General features: G+C 45.1%; 1 protein-coding gene and 1 long non-coding RNA gene across 7 annotated transcripts in view; both read left to right on the top strand.

The window, feature by feature from the left end:
• The window catches only part of SESN2 (sestrin 2), a 57,945-nt gene that overhangs the window by 1,987 nt on the left and 30,357 nt on the right, over nt 1-25,601 (top strand). For 2 of the 6 annotated variants that reach the window (XM_083511962.1, XM_083511961.1), the window contains exon 1: nt 16,614-17,094. The exons of 2 other annotated variants lie outside the window; for them this stretch is intronic. In XM_083511962.1, the coding sequence (XP_083368088.1) occupies nt 17,005-17,094 (90 nt within the window). In that variant the 5' untranslated portion in view covers nt 16,614-17,004. Of the gene's footprint in view, nt 1-16,613; nt 17,095-17,352; nt 17,569-25,601 lie in introns of those variants that run through there. 2 more of the 6 variants (XM_083511963.1, XM_083511964.1) reach the window with 2 other exon arrangements.
• Nucleotides 20,896-25,152, top strand: LOC310710856. Its single transcript, XR_014528278.1, has 2 exons — nt 20,896-21,604; nt 24,830-25,152. It is a non-coding gene; the product is annotated as an uncharacterized lncRNA (long non-coding RNA).

Below are 25,601 nucleotides of genomic sequence, written 5' to 3'. Positions count from 1 at the left end.
GGGAGAGTCCCAGGTTTACAGAAGCTGTCCTGGTTTCTGATTTGATCCCCAAATGTCCTGCTTTTCCTTAGGGCATCCCTATTTTCATCAGAGAAATGATTGGACGGTACAGAATAGGATGTCCCTATTTTCATCAGAGAAATGATTGGACGGTACAGAATAGGATGTCCCTATTTTCATCAGAGAAATGTTGGAGGGTATGCAACTCTCAGCATCCTTAGCAAACTACAATTCCCAGGATTCTTTGGGGAAAGCCAAGACTGTTTAAGGTGGCATGATCATGGGCGTAGCCAGGGGGTGGGGTGGGCAGCTCCCCCCCCCCCCCATTCAAACAAATCAATAAAAATCATGAATGTAGCCAAGGGGTGGCAGGGAGGGGCAGCTGCCCCTCCCCCCAATTATTAAAAATCAATAAAAATACATAACTAACTGAGGTTCTGCACCCCCAAAGAAAAGGTCTGCTCCCCTAACAAAAATCCTGGCTACACCCATGATAAAAATACTTAACTAACTGAGGTTCTGCCTCCCCCACCAACATGAAGCCTGCCCCCCCTAAATTTGCAGGCACAGAATGAATCAAAATGCAAAATGCTCCAAGAAGGGCTTGCTGTTAGTGTCCATCAGTTCATTGACACTGCCAGTGAGTGCCTTTAATGTGACAAGACGGTTGTCCCTGCCCACCCGTCAAAGTGGCTTCTGGGTGGCGGGGGAAAGCGAGGAGCTGTGTTGCTGAGCTGAAACTGGGCTCCCCAGCCCTGGCATAAGGCAATCAACCAAGGGGACAGGATTGGCTTGGTTAAAAACCAAGCATCAAAACATTGACTGCCGCATACAGAGTGAAAGCCTGCAGGAGCAAAACAGTCTTTAATAACGCAGCACAGGAAGGGGCCAGCTGTACTTCACGGTGCCAGGTGTTCCATTATCTAGGTGCATTGGCACGATGAAGGCCCTCTGTGTAACACGGAGATGTGTTTGCTGCAAGCCTGTCCTTATTTTCCTTTGTGAAATGTTGGAAGGTGTGACGAACACAAAAGGCCCCTCACAGAGCAAATCCTGCCACTTCACACGCAGCTTGCAACTGCAGGGGTGTGTTTTGAACTGGAGTGCAACTACCTTTTTCAAGCGTATCTTTTTTTTTTTAAATGTATTTTTATTAAAGATTTTCTTGGTTTACAAAAGTTTGGCCAATGTCTCTCTCTCTTTTTTTCATCCAAGTAACATTTTTTTACAGATCTGTTTCATTTGTTGAGACATTAGGAAGAATAAGGGGAAAGAGGTGGAGGGGGAAGGTGAGTGGGGGTGGGGTCGGGTGGTGATGTTTCTATTTTACTTAATATATGGGGTTTTGGGTCAGCGTCACTTGTGCAGGTTTTCTGCTGTTCACTTGTGTTCCTTTGGTGGTGAGAGAGGTTGGGGTTGGCCTAGGGTGCGGTTGTTTGTTTGTGGTTGGCTGTGGTGATCTTTGTTTTCATGTGTGAGTGGGGTGGGTGGGTGCTTTGGCTCAGGTTAGCCATATTGATTTGTATGCTGTTGGTGGATTTTGTCATTGTCTTGTTGGGCTGTGTATGTGATAAAGGGGAGCCATACCGGGGTGAAGGTGTCTTCTTCTGTATGTCCCCGTGTCAGTTTCAGTTTACTAGTTAATTTTTCTAGTAAGGCTGTTTCCCATACTATTTGGTACCATTGGTCCATGCTTACTCTTGACAGGTCTCTCCAGTGTCTGGTTATGGTTTTCTGGCTGCTGAAAGTAGGTGGGTTATGAGTTCTTTGTGGTGTAAATGGGCATTGTTGTCTTGGAAGATGTTTAGTAGGGCCAATTCTGGGGTGATTTCTAATACTTGCTTAGTTATTTTACATATTTCTCATATGGCTGTTGGCCAGAATAGTTGGATTTTGGGGCACTCTCACCACATGTGGAGGTATGTGCCTGTGGAGCCTCTCCAGCATTTTGGTGAGGTTCCTGGGCGTATTAGCGAAGAAGCAAACACTTTCTTGGATTTTAAATTAGCGGAAGACAGGCTATTGCAGGAAAAACCAACGCAGCAGGGCACATGTATTAACTTTCTGCAACATACAATTGTGTATTTGACCATGATCCTTGGTTTCATATAATAGGATGTTACAAGCATGGCCCTATTTTTACCTTTGGCAATTGATTTAATTCATTTATATATACCACCAGCCTGCCTGCATTTCAACGTCAAAACAACCCTGTGAGGTAGGTTAGGTTGTGAGGCAAAACTGCATTTTTTATAATAAAAAACCATGTGTTTATGTGGGAAAATCTACTATTTAATGCTGGTGAATTTCCACAAGAACTTTAAAAATAAAATTAACTGATGTAGAAATGTGGAGGACAGAACATAAGAGTGGAAAAATGAGGAACTGAGAGCAACCGAAATTGACAGATTTCTCCCACTCTATCCAGCTCTAACTCCCCCACGGCCTGTAGAGAGAGGCTTTGCAGGAATCTTTGCAGGAATCTTCCGACAGAATCAGCAAAGGGGAGTCCAGTAGGTGTGAGAGGTGTGGAAAAACCCACATGTTCCTTTTAGAAATCCCCCACTTGATTCCATTTTCTTTTCTGTTTGTGTTAGGAAGATGAAAGGCTGAGGGCTTCCAGCAAGTCTAGTTGTTTGGGATGCCTCATGGCTCCCGTTGCTCAGTCTCAGCTCCTGCCCACCTAGCAGTTCAAAAGCACGTCAAAAGTGCAAGTAGATAAATAGGTACCACTCTGGCGGGAAGGTAAACGGCGTTTCCGTGCTCTGCTCTGGTTCGCCAGAAGCGGCTTAGTCATGCTGGCCACATGACCCAGAAGCTGTCTGCGGACAAAAGCCAGCGAGATGAGCGTGCAACCCTAGAGTCGTCTGCGACTGGCCCTAACGGTCAGAGGTACCTTTACCTTTACCTAACAACTCTCAGCACTCTGAATAAACTACAGTTCCCAGGAAAACCAGGACTGTTTAAGGGGGTTCGATACTGCTTTCAGAGTAGGCTGCAGATGGGGCCTAAGAATCTTGCTCATTCCAGCATGAAGGGGTGGGGTGGGGGGGCAATAGAAATAAATGTACTGTGAGAATTGAGGCTGCAGTCCTAACCCATTATTACCTGGGAGTAAGCCCTGTTGAATTCAATAGGATTTACTTCTGAGTAGACATGCTTAGGATTGCATTGCAAATTGATTGTGCAGTTGGGGATATGAGGTTTAATAAGAAAGCTAGGCTATTAGAAAGAAATAGACAGTAAATATGAATACCGTTCCATTTTAAATCTTCAAAAACCTATATTGATAGTATGCTAGAAGTTTCCATTACTCTCCAAAGCCCCATTTATTGTAATCCAGTTTCCCCTCCCGCCCGCACTCTTCCTTTCTGGATGAGAGCCTGTCAAGAGAGAGAAAATTAACACTGGGTAAAATTGGAAAAGAAGTTGTTACATTAAATTATCTCTCTCTCTTCTCATCAAGCTTTTGAATATATATATTGATTTCCCCAGTGCCTTTGGGCAATCATGAATTTCTTTTCTATTTGTGCACTAATGGCAGGCCAGGTGTCTTAGATATTACTTCTGATTACAAAGGATATAATAATTTGATCTAGTCAAGCAAATACTGCAGATTAGAAGCCTCCCCCCTTAGCATTTCTAGATTTCTCCTCAGCCCAACCCTTCTCCCCAAGTGCCATCAGGATTTCTGGAAAGTTCACCCTTATGCTGGCATTTGGTTCCTGAAGGTGTCACCCACCGCTGCATGGTCAAGGTCTTTCCCATTTTGTCCAGATTGGACTCCAAGCCTCAAAAGTGGTCCAGAAAATAGGAGAGAGGAAGAAAAGTCTGGCAGCACACTGCAGCGGCTGGGCAGATGTGAGGCCCTTTCACAGAACTACCTAAAGTGTAAAGTATTGTTGATTTTTCAAATTTGGATTGTGTCCTAATTAACTCCTCTTATATGGCAGTGGTTTTCAACCAGCATGCCATGGCACCCTGGGGTGCCTTGAATGATGGTCAGGGGTGCCAAGGGCAACACTGGCCTCTGTTCCGTTTTCCTTCCCTCCCTCCTCTGATGCCCTCTTGCATCTTTGCCTCCCAAAAGCTTGCACTTCTGGTTGTTGCAGCAGCCCTGGCTACAAGCTCCCCAGGCGAATGGTGCCTCCAGGGCTGGCCATGGGGTGTTTCCCAGGTCCCTGTAGGGCAGGGTGCGGAGGCACTTATCTTTGGGGCACGGGGGCAGCTCAGATACTAGGGGCAGCAGCTATGGCTGCCCTGAGGACTCCAAGGAGAGGGGAGAAGAGAGGAAGCTGAGGGAACACTCCACAAGAAAGGGTGTTCGAAAAGGGGTGAGGGGCTGCCAGCTCTGCAGGCAAGGCGTGACAGAACTGGGCTCTTGAGCCTCACAGGGGTGCTGCAGAAAGCATGTAGTTGGTCAAGGGAGCCGTGGACCCAAAAGGGTTGAAAACCTGTTATATGGGATCAGACCATTGGTGGCCCATCAAGTTTTAGTAGGGTGTTCTCCAGGAATGGAGAACCTGTGGCCCTGCGATATCAAATGATATAAAATTTATATCAAAAGACAGGATTTCTGGAGAAAAGGACAAAACTTCAGGTGCAGTTTATCAATCAACCCCTCTTCACAGGAAACACTGGGAATTGTAGCTCTGTGAGGGGAACAGGTGGTGCATAGCAGCTCACAGCAACCATAACAAACTAGACTTCCCAGGATCCCTTAGGAAAAGCCATTGACTGTTTCAAGAGGTATGATACTGCTTTAAATGTATAGTGCAGATGGGGGCTGGAGCCCTACTCTGAGCAAAACCATTAAAATTAACAGACATAAGATTTGTTGTTGTTGTTGTTTAGTCGTTTAGTCGCGTCCGACTCTTCGTGACCCCATAGAACAGAGCACGCCAGGCACTCCTGTCTTCCACTGCCTCCCGCAGTTTGGTGAAACTCATGCTGGTAGCTTTGACAACACTATAGACATAAGGTAGTCATGTTCATTAACTTCAAATTGGTCTAGTCAGAGTAGGACTTGGGCCTATACCTTTGAAACACTATACCTTTAAAGCAGTATCATACCACTTTAGTCATGAAAACTGCCCTCTCCAAAGTAGGACACATGGCTACTCTACAACGAAGCCTAGCCTTTAGTTATAATTTATTTCATTTCTGAATCTCTTCCTGTGAAGTGTCCCAGAGTGATGAATAACATCACTTAGGAGCACGAGTATATGTAGACCCTGCTAATATGGGGTCCTGACTCTTTTGGGAGCAGGGTGTTCTTCCACTCCCGACCATGCTGCGCTGCAACCTTTGTATGGAAGCATTTCCCCCTTAGGAGACTCTCTGAATCACCTTGGCAAACAATGGCCTAATTCCCCCAAGATGTTTGATGCCACGCCACTCCTTGGTTGCAAAACAGGAGTGGAGGATCCCACCCAGTCGCAACAATGTCCAGATGAGGCCAATTTAAATCGGAGCAAACAATAAGAGATTAAAGGCTCATTGGCGATCTGGAGTGCAGTGGAGTAGGAAAAGTTGGGTTCTTTGAAAGGGAGCAAATGGGGAGACAGGGAACTTCTTCGCTTGGATCTGCCTTAGAAGTGAGAGATGGGGGATATTCCTGGAGGCCACTGATGCTTGAGAGAAAGAGGGGTACAGCGGTTGAGAAGGCCCTTAGGAAGTCCCCTCCTATACTGGTCCCCCCACCACCCAACTACAGGTTGGTTTACACCATAGCAACAGTAGGTAGTTACGTGTCACCATCTTAAATATCCCACAGTGGGGTGTCAGATTATAATGCCAGTGCGTCATAGTGTGGAACCAGAACCTGAGAGACCAGGGTTCACAGTTCCCACTCCCTGCCATGAAACTCACTAGATGACCTTGGACCAGTCACTGTCTCTCAGCCTAGCCTTCCTTACAGGGCTGTTTTTAAGATGAAATAGGGAGGGGGAGAACCATGTATGCTGCTTTGAGCTCCTTGGAGGAAAAATGGGATAGAAATGCAATAAATAAGTACACACACACACATACAGAGAGATATTTTGAGGACCCACCTTATTTTTATGACTGTAAGTTGTTTTAAACTGTTTTCAGTATTGCGTATTAATGTTGCAACCTGCCCTGGGAACTTAAGGTGAACAGCACATTAATAATAATATTAATTGGAGCAATTAAAGGGCACGTTAGGCAGGAACATATCATACTAGTGGTAAACATGTTGACCATGGCATGCATTTAATTATCACGAGTGTGGAGATTGGCTCCTTTACTAGTTATTGGTCAATGGAAGTGGTGTGGAATGTCATTTGTATGAATAAGGAATGACTCCATAGTGATTTCTCGGCGGTGGGGGGAGGTTTCCATTTGTGCTATTTTGCAACAGATATAATTGGATAGAATTATCACCTCCAGGCCTCACTAGACTTCCTTTTTATTGTGCATTTGTGATGATATGTGCTCATGATGGTATTAGGGCAGTTATACACAATTCTGCTTTCATAATACCATTTGTACCTGCAAAGTTTTGGGGTGGCCATATTGCTTTGTTTTGAATCAGTGCATGTTCCATAGCTTCCTGCTGAAATTCCTGCTGAAACTTTTCGTACCACCAGTGTTCCAGGGTGTTGTTCTTGTTTGACCTGCTTTAGCCGTGCTAGAATGCAAGAGTGCTGCTCCAGGTAGCAATAATGCAGTAACTTTGGGGAGGCATTGCAGAACAACTAACAAAATGGAACAATGTGTGTGGGTGGTCCGGCATGAATCCACTCTGAATGACATGTTGGTGAATAAACCTGCACATAGACAAATGATACCAGTCTAGAGGTTTTCAAAGGCTTTCCATGCAGAGATTAAGGATTGAATCTCTCTCTCTCTCTCTCTCTCTCTCTCTCTCACACACCCACACCCACACCCACACACCCTGTATCGTGGGTTCTGAAGCAATCTCTGAAGATTCTGAGGTTGAGAGACGATCCCAAATGGGTAAATCTGGTGACAGATTTGTGGCATGTGCTCTCACACCTTTGTGTAAAGAAAAGCAGCTCCGGTGCTAATTTCTCCTGCTTCTCCATCCCCAAAAGGCACAGCTGTCACTCAAGCTGTCACTCTGAGGCTTGACACAGTCACATTTCCCTCTGCCTGGAAGTTAATGAACCTGGGAGGAGATGCTCTCCTTCCACCATTGGCCTTTCCCTGAACTTATGGCCTTTTTGTGAGATGTGAATAGGCTGATAGGTTCCCTAGAGAGTGGCTGGGTCTGTAAGAAGAAGGACGCAGGCTGGCAGCTGATGGCGGTCTCTTTTTTGGGTTCCTCTGTCTGGGACGGGCGTGGGGGAAGGAGCATTAATTTGTCTCCCATTAGGGTCAAACTGATCACCATATTTGGAGGAAGGAGCTACGGTAGCTGATTTGGCCCCCTCCATATGCCATTGGACTCCAACTCCCATCATGCCCAGCCAGCATGTGCAATGGTCAGTCAGGGATGATGGGAACTGTGGGTGGGCAAAATGGGGAGGGCAGCTCATTGGCCTTCCCTGGCAATAACATTTTCTTCCACATCAGTCCGCTCGTTCCCTAACATCAGCAGCTGAGCACCTCCTGGTAGTCCCTACACAGGATGAAGTATGTGATGTGGTTGTCCAGGAAAGGGCCTTTTCGGTGGTGGCTCCTTGTGGTGGTGACTCCTTTGGTGGTGGCTCCTCCCTTCGTACTGAGATGTGCCTCACCCTATCTCATGACCCATCTAGTCCAGCATCCTGAAAGCGGCTGACCAGATAACTCTGGGAATCCTGCAAGTTGGACAGGAGCACAACAACACTCTTCCCCCTTGCGACCCCCAGCAAATGACATTCAGAGGCACAATGCCTCTGACAGTGGAAGCAGAACATAGCCTTGTCCTCTGTGAATTTGCCTAATCCTTTTAAGAAGCCATTCAAGTTGGAGGCCCTTGCTGCCTCCTGTGGCAGCGAGTTCCACAGTTTAACTATGCGCCGCAGCATGAAGAATTACTTTCTTTTGTCTGTTAGTGTTATGAGAGATTTGGGGGGGGGGGGGTGACGACTTGTCTGCATCCACTCTCTCCATGCCACGCACCATCTTATAATCTCCTCTCCTGCCGCCTGTTACTTGCCTTCCCCCTAAACTTAAAAGCCCCGAACGCTGTGACTTTTCCCCATAGGTGGAATTGCTTCATCTCCTCGATCACGCAACCCCTCCACACATCTGGTGGCATGGGTCAGGCCCGTGAAAAGCTGGACGTGCCACCGCAAACGTCTTCTGCCTTTGAAATGTGGTTGCGGCCAAGATTTTTGATGCAACAGCAGAACGCGGCAGGAAGATTAGAACCAGGACCATTGTCAGGCGGCAGGGGCTGGTGATAACACAATCTTCCTTGAGGAAACCCTTTGTTGAGCCACAGAGTTGTGCAATGGCGAATGCAAAAAAATAAGAAGACCCCGGCTCTTGCTTAGTTGCCTGCAGGCTGGTGGGCCTTTCCCCTCTCCTACAGCTAATAAAAATCAATATGGGGTGCGAGGAGCCTCTAGAGCTACAGCAGAGGCTTCGTCCTCCACGGCCCTCCTTTATTTGTAGTGTTATTTGCCCAGATTGGCTGAGGAACTGCTTCTCCTCTGCACTGCAACGACCCATTCAATGGCTGCTCTGAGAGGCACTCTCACTCTCAGGGAAGGTGCAAAGGCACGGTCCTCTAATTGGTAGGCTTCCCTGATTCAAGCTGTTGCCGGGCAGAAGAGGGCGGGAGGAGCAAAGAAAGACCTGGGATGTTTTGTTGCAGAGCATTTCTGTTTTCTGGACTTCGCCGCATGGAAGTCTTCAGATCAGACAGCAGAGATTGCTGTCTGGGGCCTGGTTTTAAAATAGCTTCTGGTTGGAATGAAGTAGAGCTGAAAATGACCGGGGTGGGAGACAGTCCAGGTTTCTTCCAACTAGGTTCAAATGTTTGTTTGTTTTTCATCCATTAGTAAGTGGCAAAGCAGCATTGTGAGAGCCTTGGAGTGATGTGCGGCCCGATCTTCCGCATGCTTATAGGGAAGTAACTCCCACTTTAGTCACTGTTGCTTGCTTCTGTATTTGTTTGATTTCCCTACATGCCCTTCACCCTTCTCCGCCTGAGTTGCGAACCGTATAAAAATATAACATCGGTTACATTCCTTTTTCGATCCTATGAAAATTAATTTCAAATTATACACCAAAACTATAGGGTAGTAGCCAATGCTAGTACTACTCAGAGTAGATCCACTGAAATGAGTGAGCCTGAATAAGTTAGATCTATTAATTTCAATGGGTCCACTCTCAATAAAACTTACTTCAAATATTGCCCTCTATAACTATACTACACCTACTGTAACAGTTTTTATATGTAATTATATATATTTTTTTAAGTGTGTGTGTGTGTGTGTGTGTGTATTGTCTGATAGTATCCATTTTGAAATCGCTACTACGGTAATTATGTTGCTGGGTTATTTACCATTCTGTTGCTTGTTTGTCAATACAGGAGACTCTCAATTTATGCTGGTTTATGTTCCTGAAATACTGTGTAGTCAAAAGTGCGTATAGTCAAAACACATTGGCTTCAATGGCAGGCGGGATTGTCAAAGTATTTTTTTCAAGATGTTCACCCTATTTCTGCCCCTTTTAAATTTTTTTTTTAATGCCAAGCACCTAAAAAGAATGCACACAATTTAAACATGTGTAAGTTATCTGTACAGTGTTTTATTTATTATTGTTTATTTCTATTTAAATTTTGTAAAGCTATAAATTATTTTTTTAAAAAAAATGCAGGAATAAAAGTGGATAAGATTTTTATTTTCTTTATTTTTTAACAGAATGCATATGTTGCCCAATTACAAAGTTTTATGGGTGACTTATAACAAGAATAAAAACAGTATGTGAGATGGTGTTGCAGTAGCTGTGCTTTGGAATCCCCTGCCTATAAACAAGAGGCAGGCACCTTCATGATGCAGTTTTAGGCCCCTGCTAAAATCTTTTTTTTTTTATTTCAGTAGATCCACCCAGACACATAATTTGGTTGTGAATACTTGTTTTGAAATTCTGCTTATTTTTTTAAAATCTGTATTGGATTCATCATCATTGTTTTATACATGCCACTTGGATTATTATTATTTAATTAAGTGGTTTACAAAATTTGTTAGGCAGTGTAAAATGCAGTGATAAACTGCCAAAACAAAACAAAAATATAATACAGCGTCAAAACTGTGCCAGCAGGAAATAAAGCCAGTGTGTGTTACAGTCACAAAAAAATCTGATCTTTGGGGAAAGCGGGTGTTTTTGACAAGACCTCCCTATCAATTATACTTGCCAGTAATATCAAATCAAATAGCATTGCTGAATTTGCCAGTATGTAATTGAATCCCACCTGAAAGCAGCAACCGTCCAGAAGCAAAGCCAGTGAAAAGGTATCAAGGTCTTCCTAGATGTTGCAGGCGAGATCTATGATTGAAGTAAGCCATTATAACAAGTCAGCTCTGAGTATAAATAACACTGGATATAATACCTTCTATATTTGCCTTCTTTGGAACCACTTCATATTTGACCCATTTGGCACAGAACACAAAGACAAGCCACAAGCAAACAGGCAGGTTCCTGGAGAGAAGATCATGGTAACTTTTTCATTTTCTGGTCCTGCCGCCTCTACTCTTCTGTGTGCTACGTTCAATCCTGGGCTTATTTCCTCCAAACAAACCATAAGCAGTAAGCCATAGAACATAGAACCTTGGCTGCAGCTCCTGGTTTGTCCAGAGCAAGATAAACCACCTATTCAGGTCTGGACATAAGGCAAAGCCAAACCATGGCTTAGCTCCCAGCAGTGCAGCAGCAGGACGTGAGAAGGAGCAAAGTGGCTGCAATCTTCTCTCTGGGAACCTACACGGTTTGCTCATTTGCCATGGTTTGGCTTAGCGCTATGTGCAAACTGGGCCACTGACACATTGTCAACAACCAATATATATAGCCCAACATCTCTTTCCTCTTTTGTGGTTTCCAGCTTGTTGAGTCATTTGCTGAAAATAAAATATATGATTTCATTTTGTTTAATCCCTTAAAAAAAAGAACTCAGGTATCTTAAAAACAACCTTTTACTGATGTCTATGTGTGTCCAGTGGAGGTTTTAGGGCAGACCAGGAAAGGATCAGTTTTCCTGACTTACTAAGGCAGCAGTCCTGAACTCACTCGATAGGAAGGAAGCCCCACTGAACTTAGCAGGACTAACTTCAGAATAAACATGTGATGGATTTAACTGTGAATTGATAGGATGAGATGTCATAGAAGTTGGGAAACATGTACCTTTAATAATAATAAAAAGGATTTGGGGAGATGCCTGTGGCTTTTCTTCCTCCCGTGCTACTAAGAACAGGGCAAGCAACATCTGCCGGAGTTATCTTTACTAGTACAGTGGAACCTTGGGTTATGTACCGTCCTCCTTACGAACGCTTCGGGTAACGAACTCCGTTAACCCGGAAGTAGATGCTCCTGCTTGCGAACTTTGCCCCGGGATGCAAGCGGAAGTTGCGCACCGGCGGTGCGGTGGCAGCGGGAGGCCCCATTAGCAAAAGCGTGCCTCATGTTAAGAACGGTTTTGGGTTAAGAACAGACCTCCGGAACGAATTACGTAAGTTCGTAACAGGAGGTACTACTGTAAAGGTACAGTAGCACTGCCTCCTAATATACAGTGGTACCTCGGGTTGCATATGCTTCAGGTTATATACGCTTCAGGTTACAGACTCCGCTAACCCAGAAATAGTACCTCAGGTTAAGAACTTTGTTTCAGGATGAGAACAGAAATTGTGCTCGGGTGGCGTGGCAACAGCAGGAGGCCCCATTAGCTAAAGTGGTGCTTCAGGTTAAGAACAGTTTCAGGTTAAGAACGGACCTCCGGAACGAATTAAGTACTTAACTCGAGGTACCACTGTATCAGGAATAAAGTGTAAGTACTTGTTCCAAATTCTTGACTAGGGCCTTGGAAATCTTAGAACTGCCAGTTCCTGTTAAATTACTGTGTAGACGATACTTTAACGGGAGGCTGCAGACTTTGAAATCTAAGAACAAACTAATTTTGGCTTTGAGAGATTAAACGAGGGTCAGAGGTTATTTTTGCAGCATAGAAACTTCTTCCATTTGATACAATATTCCTTCTCCAAAGTTTCAAGTGCTCGGATAAGTACAATATGCTTTCAAAAGCTACATTCCCAGCTATCACACCACAGATGTCTTTGTTGTTAGAATTAAGCAGACTGATAATCAACAAAGAATGGCCAGGCAATGGTGATGTGAACCTTTGGACAATCGGTGCTTCTTTTGTCTGGAATGGATTGAGTTTCCCATGAATGGAGCAACAGACTTGAATCTGTTATCTATTGAATATTTTTAACACTTATGCCCCACCTTTTCCCCAAGGGGCTTAAGGCAGTGCACATGGTTCTCTCCCTTCCACACCTTATCCTCGCAGCAACCCTGTGAATTAGGTTAGTCTGAGAGACAGTGGCTGGCCCAAGGTCCCCCAGTAAGAATCATGGCCCAGTGGGGATTTGAACCCTGGTCTCCCAGGTCCTAGTCCAGCACTCTAACCACTACCCCACACTAGCTCTCTGGGAAGAGATGAGTATGGGAAACTAAGGATTCTAAGAATAGAAGATGAGCCGGCTGGATCAGGCCAAGGGCCCCTCTAGTCCAGCTCCGCGTTCTTACAGTGGCTGATCAGATGCCTGTGGGAAACCCATAAGCAGGATCTGGGCACAAGACTGCTCTCCTCTCCTGTGGTTTCAGAAGCATTTTGCCTCCAAAAAGTGGAGACAGAGCATAGCTGTGGCTAGTGGCCATTGATAGCTAATCCTCTTTTAAAGACCTCCAGGTTGACAGCCATGACTGCCTCCTGCAGGAGTGAGTTCCATAGTTTAACTAAGTGCTACATAAAAGCACTTTTTTCTATCAGTCCTCAATCTTCTGACGTTCAGCATCATCTGATGCGCACGAGTCCTGGTGTCATGACACAGAGAGAGAAACTTCTCTCTCTCCGCTCTCTCTGTGCCACGCATTATTTTATAAACTTCTATCATCTCACTTCTTCCTCGTCTTTTCTCTAAACTAAAGAGTCCCAAATGCTGCAGCCTTTCTTCCTCGGGGAGTGGCTCCATCCCCTTGATGATATTATGAGTGTTGTTGAAGAACGAGAACCGTGTTGTTTATAAGTAGATTACTTCTTTCCTGTAACTTCAGAAGTGCTTCTTCAGTGCTGCTTACCTCCAGGGCAAATTTATGGCTCTGGATCAACTGCTCTGGGCGTTCAAGGAACAAATGTTATTTGAACAGTGTGCTAATCTCCTCTGCCTCCCCCCCCCCCTTCATACTCCCCTCTCTTTATCACTTTGTTGTTCTCTCACTGCAGTTGTTTTGCACATTCCAGAGAAAAGAGGGCCCTCTCCACACTTGATCACTGTGTACTCGTCATTTTTTTTCTTAACTCATCTCAGAAACTGAAGGAAAGAATAGACACCTATCTTGCCGGTTACTCACCGAAAAACGTCTCTTAGTCATACCTGTGAAAATAAAGGAAGACAATCAACTCTCTAGACGTTTAAAGCAGTGAATCCACAGCCTTAAACTGAGAATTCTTCCGAACTAGAATAGTTACAGCTCAAAACTTGTGCATGTTCCTTCGAAAGTCAGTCCCATGTGGGGCTTGTTCCTAGGTAAAGTGTGCATAGGATTGCTGCCTCGGCTGAGTCATTTATTTATTTATTACTTACATCCCGCTCTTCCTCCCAAAGGAGCCCAGGGTGATAAAACACTGCAGCCAGTGATAAAACAATGCAGTTAAAAAGTACATATACAATTAAAACATAAGATAATCACACGCTCTCACAGCAAGTAATTTCAAGGTTGCCAGCTGCATCTTTCAGGCATCAAATGCCTGGGTAAACAGGGGTGTTTTTCAGCTAATAACAACAGGCACACCTCACCAAGAAGGCATTCCACAAACAGGGAACTGGCACTGAGGATATGTTCACATTTTGGCTTACTCTGCATCTAGTGCGGTCCTACTGCTAATTTCTGAAGCTGCGTTCACACATTAGCCACAATCCCTAGCAGTTCTGTAGTTTATTACTGCTGTTTGGTGTGCTTTCCCTAAAACCAGCACCAGCTTCAGTGAACATACCCTAACAGCCTTTGTGCAGGGGCAGATGTGTGTGCAAGTTCTGGCAGCAGCTTAATGAACAGGAGTTCCAGGGGGGCTGCAGGGAAAACAAAAAATGTATGTCAGGTGTAGACATTCCCAGCTCCCCTTCCTGAAAAATGAAGAAATACTTGTAAATGTGGCTTGATGTGCAGTGGGGAGGGGCAGGATGACTCTGCTGCGCTTCAAGCCCCTAATGTGAACATACCCAAACCCTAAGGCTACTTCCATACTGTTGCTATTTTGCAAGTGGAATTCAAATTCAGGATAAGTTCTTGATAAACAGGTTGCCTGGAAGCAATGCAAATGGCACTCTTGCGCAACAAATCTGCTCCCATTCACTCGATGTTGTGCAGTACGAAAAGTGGTGGAAAACTACAGTGGAAAGTGCAGGATAACCACCACTTGACAGCAACCTGCAAACATTTGCAGAAAAATCCTGATGATTACTCAACATATATGATTCCCTCACTTCCAGAAGAGCTGTTTATTGAGGGTTGTGGTTGTTGTTTTTTAAGCCTTTCTCCTGAAATTTATTTTTCAGTTTCAAAAAATACATATGACATACAATCCCCATGTACCTTCCCTGCCCGAAAAATATTCCGTGCGTAACATTGCATCAAAGTCAATCAGCAGTCAGTAAATGATAGGCAAAGATTAAGCCGCTTTGTACAAGATTATATCAGTTAGCAGGGGCGGCCCATCATATTTCGCCACATCCGGAACCCAGAACCCAACACTGCAGCTGCTTCTTGCTTCTCTGGCAGCGGCAGAAGGAGGCAAGTGGTGCCTATGGAACTCCAGAACCACTGCAGGCCTCCTGCCCCCCCCCCCATCGCCAGAGAAGCAAGAATTGGTGGCAGCAGTAATATCTCGCACAGAACTCCACGAAAGCTTGCCAGAACCCACCACCATAGCAGCAATGGCAGCAGATTGAGATGTGCAGTGTGACACAGCAGGACCTGCCGCATCTGGGTGGGATCCCGGCACTTGAGGCAATTGCCTCAGTTGGTCTATTTGTAAGGCCGGCTGTGTCAGTTGCGTGCCTTCTACTCTCTGTCTTTACAGATTGCCCCAGACTGAAACATGGGTAACTGGTGGCAAGTCCTTTCTGAATAAACATGTGCCACACGGTTCTAAATCAACTTGTGGTCTTTGTGTTTGTTAGCGCTCTCAGATACTTCCTTAGTTTCTCCATAACAGCTGTGTTCCATAACGTATCCCACCATGAGCGTTTATTGAGCTGGGAGGTGATACAAAGATGCTTCAAGTAAGCATTATCCCACAGCTTCCAGTGCATTTTTCCATTACAGAAGTCTCATTACCTCACAGGTATGTTGTGAGGTGAAATAAAAAATGGGGAGAACTATGTACGCTACCTTGAGCTCCTTGGAGGAAAAGATGGGATAGAAATGTAATTATAAGTAAACAAACCCCAATTTTTCATGATTGAATCCCACCCGAAAATAGTGTCAGTCTGGAAGCACCCATTGTCTAACCTCCTCACAAACTTGGCGTAAACAGATTAGGGTGTTTGCTCAGTAAACTGGTTATCTGGAAGTGAGCTTTAGCTGCGCAACCTAAAATTGTCAGCAGATGCTTGAATCCCACCAGCAAGAGACAGTCTGCAAGCAGCCCTTCTTTCTTTGAAGGTTGGGGGGGGGGGCGTTATGAACTTTGCCCTCTTGTATCACTTCCAAACTGATGCTATCATCAGTCACATTCCAACAGATTCAGGATGCGCAGTTACAGCTGATTTAGTAAACTTGCGCAACAAACCCACTTTCCCCAATCGATCGGACTTTTGGGGGAGGGAGGTATTGGTCTGTAGGGTTTTTGTTCTTTTTTATCATGCATCTTGTGCTTTCATATTGTATTTTTATGTTGTGAACAGCCCTGAAATCTGAGGTTGGGAAGCGCCCTTATTGCGCATTAGGGGCATATGCGGCCATCAACCCCACCAGAATGTGTCCAGAGAGCCGCGCGAAAGCGCGACAAAGTCTTCAGGCGCCCGCATATCGCGACAGACCGGCCCTAACAGACCCCGGCGGATCGCTGCGCTTCCAAGGCTGCTTTCCAATCGGCCGGAGGGCCGCCCCACCCCGCGCAAGAGCAGCAGCAGCAGCAGCAGCACAGCCGCCGCCAAATTTTCCACCCCTTTCCCGGGGCATGTATGTGAGGAGAAAAACAACCTCGGCGGGAACTACGCCTCCCATGATCCCAAAGCGGGCTGTTGTTCTCCTTCCGATTGGTGCAAAAGAGGTCGGCAGTTTGAAGCCCCGGTCTAGGGAAAGCCCCGCCTGCATCCCAGCGATTGGCTTTTCGGGGCGGGCGTCGACGCCTCTTTGCCCTCCCCTTCAGTAAAGCAGCTGTTCGGGGGCGGGGCTTCCCTCCCTCCCCCCAGTGCTCTTGAGAGCGATTACTTGGGGGAGAGTTTTCAGTCGGGCGCTTCGCGAGCCTCTTGAGCGTTGTGGAACCCCGGTGCACCGGGACGTTCTAGAACTCCGCCAGTTTCGGACGTTCTGTCGCAGAAGCCTCGCGGAGAAGGACGGGCGCTCAGCCTCCCTGTGACACTTGACGCGCCCGGGAGGAGAGGGGGGGTCCGCCTGCCCGCTCTTGCCTCTTTGCACTTTATTTCTCTCTCTCTCGTTCTTAAGAATTTGCAACACTTCCCTCCCCCTCTCTCAAGAATTGCTTTTTCAAACTCTTCCCAACTTTGGGGGAAAAGCTAGCGGACAGCGATCGCGCTTTATTCTGGTGTGCGTGCCCCGCGCGGCTCCCCAGCGCTACACGGCACCATGATGGTCGCAGACTCCGAGAGTTGCGACGCCCCCGGAGTCCAGGGCTATTTACCCTGCAAGAGCCTCGGAACTTTGCGGAGTAAAGAGGTAAGGCAAACGAGGGAGACGCGTGCCTCTCTCTCTTTCCCTCTTGGGGGTATTTTGGGGGGAGGGTTACCACTTGCCTTTCAGCTGTAACCCTGGCTAACTTTGTGCGGCGTCGGTGTTTGTTTATTCCCCCTCCCCGCGCTCCGGTTCTTTGCCATTTTAGGGGGATTGGGAGGGGGGAGCGAGGAGGAGGGGGGCGCTCCAGTTGCTGCTGCAGAGTTGCGTAAAAGGTGGTTGTTATGATGATCCTCCGAACAGGATACATTAGAACCTAGTTGCATCAGCCGTAGAGACACAAACAAGCACACGGAGGCTTGGGGTCTTGAAAAACACACACACTCAAATCTGGGGTGAGAGCGTGGCTGCTGTACTGTACCGGAGGCCACTTAAGTGAGATTAATGATCAAACGGGCTGGGAGAGTGAGCCGTCGGCGCAAGCGGGGATGTGCCTTCCCTCCTGAAAACTGCAAAATGGTAAGCGGTTGCGAACCTTTTACTCTGTTGTCTTGGTCCGTTAGCACGGCCTCCTCGCCCCCCAATCATTCGGCCCCCTAAATGGCTAAACAGATCTTACCCCGCAGTCCTGGCTACCCTCAGAAATAAGTCCTATTGAATTCACCGGCCCTGACTCCCAGGTAACTTACCGGTGTGCACTGGAGCGCCCACTGTTCTCCTAACTGTGGGACTTTTGGAGCAAATAAATGCCGCTGTTTTTTTGTTTTTTTTAAGTTCCATGTGTAAGCAGGGGTTAGGATTGCCGCAGCCTTGCTCTGGGTTATCGGCTTGTGTGGGTCAAGGGCTCCCTCTTGCATGATGTTCATTAGAGGGAGGCAATAAGTTCCCGTTTTGACTTCTTTCTTCTAGTGGTCAAGCACACATGTACGGGCATGCCCCACACTGCCGAGGGCAGAAGGGGGCCAACTTAACTGCAGGATTTCTGCATAGATAACTTCTATCTCCAAGATTAGCTAAGCAAACACTGATAACTTTTTCAAGAAGAAAGGTTGTATCCTTGCCCCTTTTGCAACCCATAGATTGACCCACTCCAGAAAATGTGACTTATTGCACTTTAGAAGCCGCCACCCCCCCAAAAAAATTGGGTCCCCTGGACACCCACCAATTACACCCAGCTCAGCACTGCAATGGGGTGTAAAATCACACTGCATCCTTTCTTCAGATTGTTTTAGCTACCTGAGAGTTTTAAAATTGCTATAAGGTTTTTAAATTATGGATTTCCTGGCCCCACTGATTTAGTGTATAGTTATGGGTCAGTTTGGATCTCAAAATATTTGTCAGTGTGTATTGATACCACATGGCAGTGGTGACGGTTTACAAAGGGTTAATCTGGTGTATAATTTTAATGGAGTGGTGAATACCTCCTGTCTGGCTTTGCTGCATTTCTCCCTCTCCTCGCCCCCCCCCCAGCCTTCCCATCAGGATTGTGAAGTTTCTTTGGACACCATAAAGCCCAAATTGACAGGCCATATTTTGAGTTTTGCAAGCGCTGAAGACAGAGCCAATATTGGCTTTGCCTGTTGGCCCACTGGGATGGAGCAAAGGGCTCCTTAAATCTCTCTTCCCTGCAGTGAAGAGCAACAGAGGCTTGGGCTGAAGCCCCTCACTGGATCATGCAGCTCAAGACACAAGCCAAGGGTCTTTGCACTCCTTGCATGGGCCCTCCTTGGCTGGAAGAGCAGCAGCTCCTCGGTTGCTTCACCTCACTCCTGTTTGTCTTAAGTGCGAGGGTGGACAACGGCCACTGTCAGATTCGGAGCAGGAAGTATGAATAGCTTTAAAAATCCCTTGGTTTTCATTTGTTTGTTGATTTTATTTCTGCCTTACCAGTGTCTTTCCATAGAGCAGGCATGGAGAACTACTGGCCCATGGACCAGAGGTGGCCCCTGCCCCCCCTTCTTGTCCGCAGCACCCCTCCCTATGCTCTGTATGGCATAGAGCTTTTGAGGCTTACAACAAAGCAAACAGCTCTTTTCTACACTAGTCAAAACAGCTAAAATTATACAGAGTAAACAAAGAAACTGAAAACAGTCTCTTAATTCATTTTTTCCATCACTTGATCAGTCACTTAGTTAAAAAAACAAACTCAGACCAGGCTCTGAAATGCCTGTTGAAATGTTTACCAAAAGGTTCACTATGATTTAATACGTAAGAATTAAACTGACTTGACACAAATGCCTCTGAGAAAGGAATTTCATGACACTGGTGTCACCACTGGGAAGGCCCTGTTTTCATCCTAGCTTGGAGAGCTGCCTCTTCTAATTTTGTCTGTAGTGAAATAAATACAGAAATAGGCTCCCCACCAAGCCTTTTGAATTGGTTGTGTGCCTGTGCTGTCTATGTAATGCATGTAATATTTAATAGATGGATTCGTGATTTTTAATCGTGATCTTATTTTCTGTATGTATGTTAAGTTGTTGTGTCATGCCCCAAGATCACTTGGGATGAGTTGTGGAATATCTTCCTAGATACATAAAAATGTAAGGCTGTTGTCATACTGCATTTCACATGGCCGCCAGTAGATGGCCACACCAATTCCAGCTTGATTTCAGAATGGAAGACAGGTGAATTAGAAAGCAATGTGAGTGGCAGGTGGCCCAGGCAAGTTGCTTAATGGAGGTTTTCTGAAGTGCCTCCCCTCTCCTTTACAAGGGGGTGGGGCAGCTGCTGTGAGTTGGGGCTTGGGGAGCAATGAGGGGAGAAGCTTGGTGTGAGCTGTGAGAGGAGGAGAGATTTGAGTGAGCTGTGAAGGGATAGGAAAGGGGATGGATGAAGGGAGGAGGGACTGGCCAGTTCCGGGGGGAAAGGGGAGGTGGCAAAGGGGTTGGCGAGCAGAATGAGCAGGGTTGACAGCCCCTAGTAAATCATATAAATAGAGTAGATGCTATAAATAGAGTAGAGGTATAGTGGACCCAGACTTGCTAAAGTTTTAAATGTGGAACTACACTGTGAATTGGGAGTAACTGCAATTATTTATGCACAGCTTTAGTGATGGTCCTCTTTAATTTCCCTGTGTGCCTGTGCATGTATTGAACTGCACAAGGAAAGGGATTGTTGGTGGTAGTTTAATATAGTACCATCAGGGTGCATGCCACTTTGACATCGTGAAAAGAGGCCAGGTCACTGCCCCAAGGAGTTAGTAATCTAAAATCTGGCACAGATTGAACATTAGAGGAAGCAGAGGCAGGGATAAACAGGGAAACAATATGTGTTATATCTGTTGCACATGGGAAAGGTCTGTAGCTTAGTGACAGACTATCTGCTTTGCATGCAGAAGATTCCAGGTTCAATCCCCAACATCTCCAAGAAGTGCTGGGAGAGATTCCTGCCTGAAACTCTGGAGGGTTGCTGCCAGTTGGTGTAGGCAGTACTGAGCAAGATGGACTCAATATTCTGACTCAGCATAAGGCAGCTTGCTACCGTCCCAGCTTAGGTGTACTAGTGACAGACTGAGTTATAGTAGGGCATGGGAACTCGGACTTTAGGAAGGTGTTTGAAAGAAGAGAAGTTGCAGTGCAGAGTTGTTCTATGCAGAAGGTGGCGGGTGGCGCTGTGGTCTAAACCACTGAGCCTAGGGCTTGCCAATCGGAAGGTCGGTAGCTCCCGTTGCTCAGTCCCAGCTCCTGCCAACCTAGCAGTTAGAAAGCACATCAAAAGTGCAAGTAGATAAATAGGTACCGCTTCAGTGGGAAGGTAAACGACGTTTCTGTGCGCTGCTCTGGTTTGCCAGAAGCAGCTTAGTCATGCTGGCCACATAACCCAGAAAAACTGTCTGCGGACAAACGCCTGCTCCCTCAGCCAGTAAAGCGAGATGAGCGCACAACCCCAGAGTCGTCCGCGACTGGACCTAACAGTCAGGGGTACCTTTACCTTATCTTTATGCAGAAGGGGCAGCATGGTAGCAAGGGTGGAGTCTTGAAGAAGACCTTCACACAACGGAGGGCAGTGGATCTGGAAGAGTACAGATGAGATGCCTTTTGTTAATTACAGGAGTCTTTTTATTCCTTTTGGTATGGCTGCATCATTTTCCTGAATGTTTAAGTGGACTTTTATTTTTCAGGTTTGAGAATTAGCAATGGTGGGCACTTACTGAACAATATACCACTTTTTAGCATTATTTTTAAACTGATGTGCCAGTGTGGAGAGCTGAACTTAAGATTGGAAAACTTTAGAAACTGAGAGAAACCAAAACGGACAGATGTAACTCCTTGTAACTAAGGAAGACAGTTGGCAGAAAAATGTATTTGAGGAGAAAACAGTTCTCTCTTGGAAAAGAGAGAAAGGGAGAAATCCAACCCTCCAGATACCTTCCCCGGCATAAAGGCAAACTGTTCTTCGGCTTCTTGAATCAGGAATTGCAGTCCAGATGTGGTGGACTCACAGTTCCCATCAGCCCCAGTCGGAGAGGGCGGAGGTCAGGGTGATGGGAATTGTAGTCTTAAGCGCCTCAACGTCCGCACCTCTGGTTTCGAACTCTTTGCATCAACGGAATTGGGTGGGGTACTTCACACTCTTAATTTAAAAATTGTACTCTGACTGTAGTGGCAGTATTCCTCCTGCAAGGCTTTGGGGGGGGGGGATCTTAAAATGCTACCAACTTGTGGTTAAGGTCTCTCATTCACCATGGCCTGTAAGCTGAAAACAAATTTTGGGCCTAGGTTTGGACAACACTTTGGTTTAGCTGCCACACTAACCTTTCATTGTTTTATTCCTTTTTATATATAGCTCTGAGGGTTATTTAACAATAAAGCAGTTTATAAATTTTTGAAATAAAACAAATAAATATACTAGAAAAACACCAGGGAGCAGCAAAACAACTGCCATCTTCTCCTTGGAAATTAGCATGCTCATGCTAAACAATGGTTAGGCTTAGCATTTCACCCAAACATGGACATTAATAGACTTGCCCTCTATGAATTTGCCTAATCCTCTCTTAAAACCATTCAAGTTGGCGGTCATTGCTACATCTATAGTTTAACTATGCACTTGGATTCATACTGTTTCCTCGTAGCTAAGTTCCACTATGTTCGGTGGTGGTTACACCCAGGAACCCATGCATAGAACTGCATTGGTAGTCAGAAAGATTATCTGCTTGAGGCTGTTCAATCTCAGCCAGTGATTTTGCAATCCAAGAGCTGCTGCTTCTAAGGATCGTGTTGCCTGTTACAGATTTATTGCAGCCTTGCAAACGAGTTCACAAAAGTTAATCGCTCATAAATGTTTATTAGCCTGTTTTTGGCCTGCAAATACCTGTGTTAGTCATTTATGAAATATCATTGACCTTAAAAAGAGGAGGGGGTGGGCAGAGGCGGAATCCTTTCCACTTGCAAAAGCTGATTGGTTTGGTTGCCTAAAAGTTATTCTGAGGCTTCACAGCAGTTAATTCCGTTTTCACAACTTTCCCCTAACTGTTCAGTTCAACGTTATATGTGAGCTTTGACGTGACGTAAAAGCCACTTCTGGAACTGTAGTGAAATATAGTTCAAATGTAGTGCTGACTTCCGTGTTGTTTGCTTCCGGAAAAAAATCTGTCTGCAAATAATATGGAAATGAGTGCTATGTTCCACCACATTCCTCCATAGTTTTGGAAGTGGCTTTTGCCTCGTGTGAAAGCTCAGATACAATGTAGAACTGAACAGCTGGGGAAATGTGAAAATGGAATACATGAGGTAATTGGGGAAGTATTTACAGACCTGATTTCAGGTGCATTCAGATGTGGAAATTATTGCATTAGTTTTCCTTACAATATTACCACTTCTATCCCAGATTCTAATGTGCCTTAGACAATCTATTACCTGTTGCATTATGGAACTGTGGCTTTTTGAACAATATACCATATTTTTCCATGTATAAGACTAGGTTTCCCCCCTAAAAATAATGTCAAAAATTAGGGGGTGTCTGTCTTATACATGGATACATCTCCCCCCATTTTCTTAAATCTGAGTCCCCCAAAATAGGGGGTGTCTTATACATGGGTCTTCTAGAAGGAAAAATACAGTACTTCTATGCTGCGCTAAATTTTAAATGGTGGGAAAGAGCTGTATGGTTTTCTGGGTTAGTGGGGCTACAAACAGATTTTTTTCTGGAAGCAAATAGCACTGAAATGAGTGCTACGTTTCCACTGGATTCCACAAGTGGCTTGTGTGAAATCTCACATAACACATGGAAATTATCTGATAAAGAATCATAGAATTGTAGAGTTGGAAGGGACACCAAGGGTAATCTAGTCCCATCCCCTGCAATGCAGGAATCTCAACTAGAGCATCCATGACAGATGGTCATCCAACCTCGGCTTAAAAACCTCCATTGAAGGGGAATCCACCACCTCCCAGGGGAGTCTGTCCCACTATCTTAACAGCTCTTACTGTCAGAAAGTTCTTCCTGATGCTTAGTCGGAATCTCCTTTCTTGTAACTTGAATCCATTGGTATGGGTCCTACCCACCAGAGCAGGAGGGAACAAGCTTGCTCCATCATCCATGTGACAGCCCTTCAGATATTTGAAGATGGCTATCATATCTCCTCTCAGTCTCCTCTTAGCCAGGTTAAACATATCCAACTCCCTCAACCGTTCCTCATAAGGCTTGGTTTCCAGAAGAACGTTGGGAGAATGAAATAAAAACCTGTCTGAATGCAGCCTTTGAATTATACGTAGGGATGGAGGAGAAATCTGATGGTTCAAATTTAGAGGTGAGCATACCTGATTCACACTTTCTGAAACAACAATAGAAGAAGACAGCCATCCTTTGACATTTGCACGTCTCTGAATTTTGCAATGCAGTATTCAGTAGCCAATTAATGTATCTAAAAATGTGTATGCTACAATAAATTGTGAGTGTGTTAATGCAAAGAGTATACAAAAATACATTGTATTTGCAGAAATTGCTATGCAAATGTGTATATTAGAAGTACTCACTAAAATGCTGATGAATTTTCATGGGGACCCTCTTTAAAAATAATAATCACATACTGATTTGGAAATGCGGAGAACAGAGTTTAATCATGGAAAATGAGTAACTGAGAGAAACCTAAACTGACGTATTTGCTCACCCCTACTTATACATTGCAAGGTAAACACATTTTCACTGCTTGTATACTAATGTGCTGCAGAGAAAGAGAAGAGAGGACTTAAAATATGCACTTGAAAAAGTTCTTTAAGGCCCAGCACATTTCAGGTTGGGAGACCTCTGTGCTGGTTTCTGCAAAGGAGGGATAAGGCAGTTTTGTGCTCTATTAATGTAAAGAGAGAATTATCACATAGTCTGCAAGATTGCATTAAACCCAGCACTTTCAGAAACTGATTCAGTGGTCCCCCAAAGAACAGTCCCCTAATTCAAAACAGACAGGCTTCAATGAACTGCTTCAAATGCACCTTCGAGATTTCCTATTTTGCTTCATTCCTGTATTGGTATCATCTCTTTGTATGCTGCAAAAAGCCACTATTGGTCCCTAGTCTCCGTATCCTAACAGGTGAGGTTACACTAAGGGGATGTTCTACGTCTTCGACGTACAAATCCAGAACCTACATAAAAACTATCAAGGTCAAAGTAGCTCTTTTGGCCCATAGCAACATAAGCCAACCAAAATGCCTATTTTCTGAGGGAGCATTCCTTCCAGTCTGTAAAAAAAGCTACCCAGTTTGGCTTCTTTTGAATTCCTTTTTAACCTAGCATACCAGTTAAGATTACGATGCAGCTTAAATGTATATGTCTTGGCCCTTAGATCTAACACTGATATGGAGTTGGAGGCTGCAGGGGCACCAGATGGTCAAGTTCAGGGTTCAGAACTGACTGCAGAAAATAGGGAGACGATTGTGCCTGAGGCTGTTGGACAGGAGCAGCCAGAGGAACTTCCCAGACCACCAGGGCCTATAGCAGTGATGGTGAACCTTTTAGAGACCGAGGGCCCAAACTGCAACCCAAAACCCACTTATTTATTGCAAAGTGCCAACATGGCAATTTAACATGTATATCTCATTTTTTCTGTGTGTTTCACGTTTCTTCTTTATGACTGCTGTTGTAATAAATAATCTTTCATAAAAGTTATTGCATTACGTTCTTCATTAAATTATCTTTCCATTGATATAAAATTTTATGGTATAACTCAGTGCTTCTTTTTCTTAAAAAATGTTTAGGGGTACTCTCAATTTGACTCAAGAAAATCACCACCAAGGGAAAATAAATACAGTTCAAATTGGGGGAAATAAATACAGTGACTTTCATCTCACGTTCAATTCACAAATGTTTAGGAGTAGGCGTCTTCCTGCGTCCCCACAGAAAAAAGCACTGGTATTACTCCAAAACAAAGTAGTGTTATGAGCCATCAAACCTTGGAAATACGTTTTTTCCAGAAGGTTCCACGATTTTGGCCACTAGTGTACACTGAAGGGCTGTACTAAGAGCCATCCTCTCCCTATTTTCATATGAGATAATAATGATTGTGTGCGCATATACAAATAAATATAAATAAGTAAATCCAGCCAGATGGGTGGAGT

The sequence above is a fragment of the Podarcis liolepis genome (assembly GCF_965112155.1).
Source record: "Podarcis liolepis genome assembly, chromosome: 7".
NCBI lineage: Eukaryota > Metazoa > Chordata > Lepidosauria > Squamata > Lacertidae > Podarcis > Podarcis liolepis.
The sequence above is the reverse complement of the archived record's forward strand: the minus strand, read 5'-3'. Positions and strand labels throughout refer to the sequence as shown.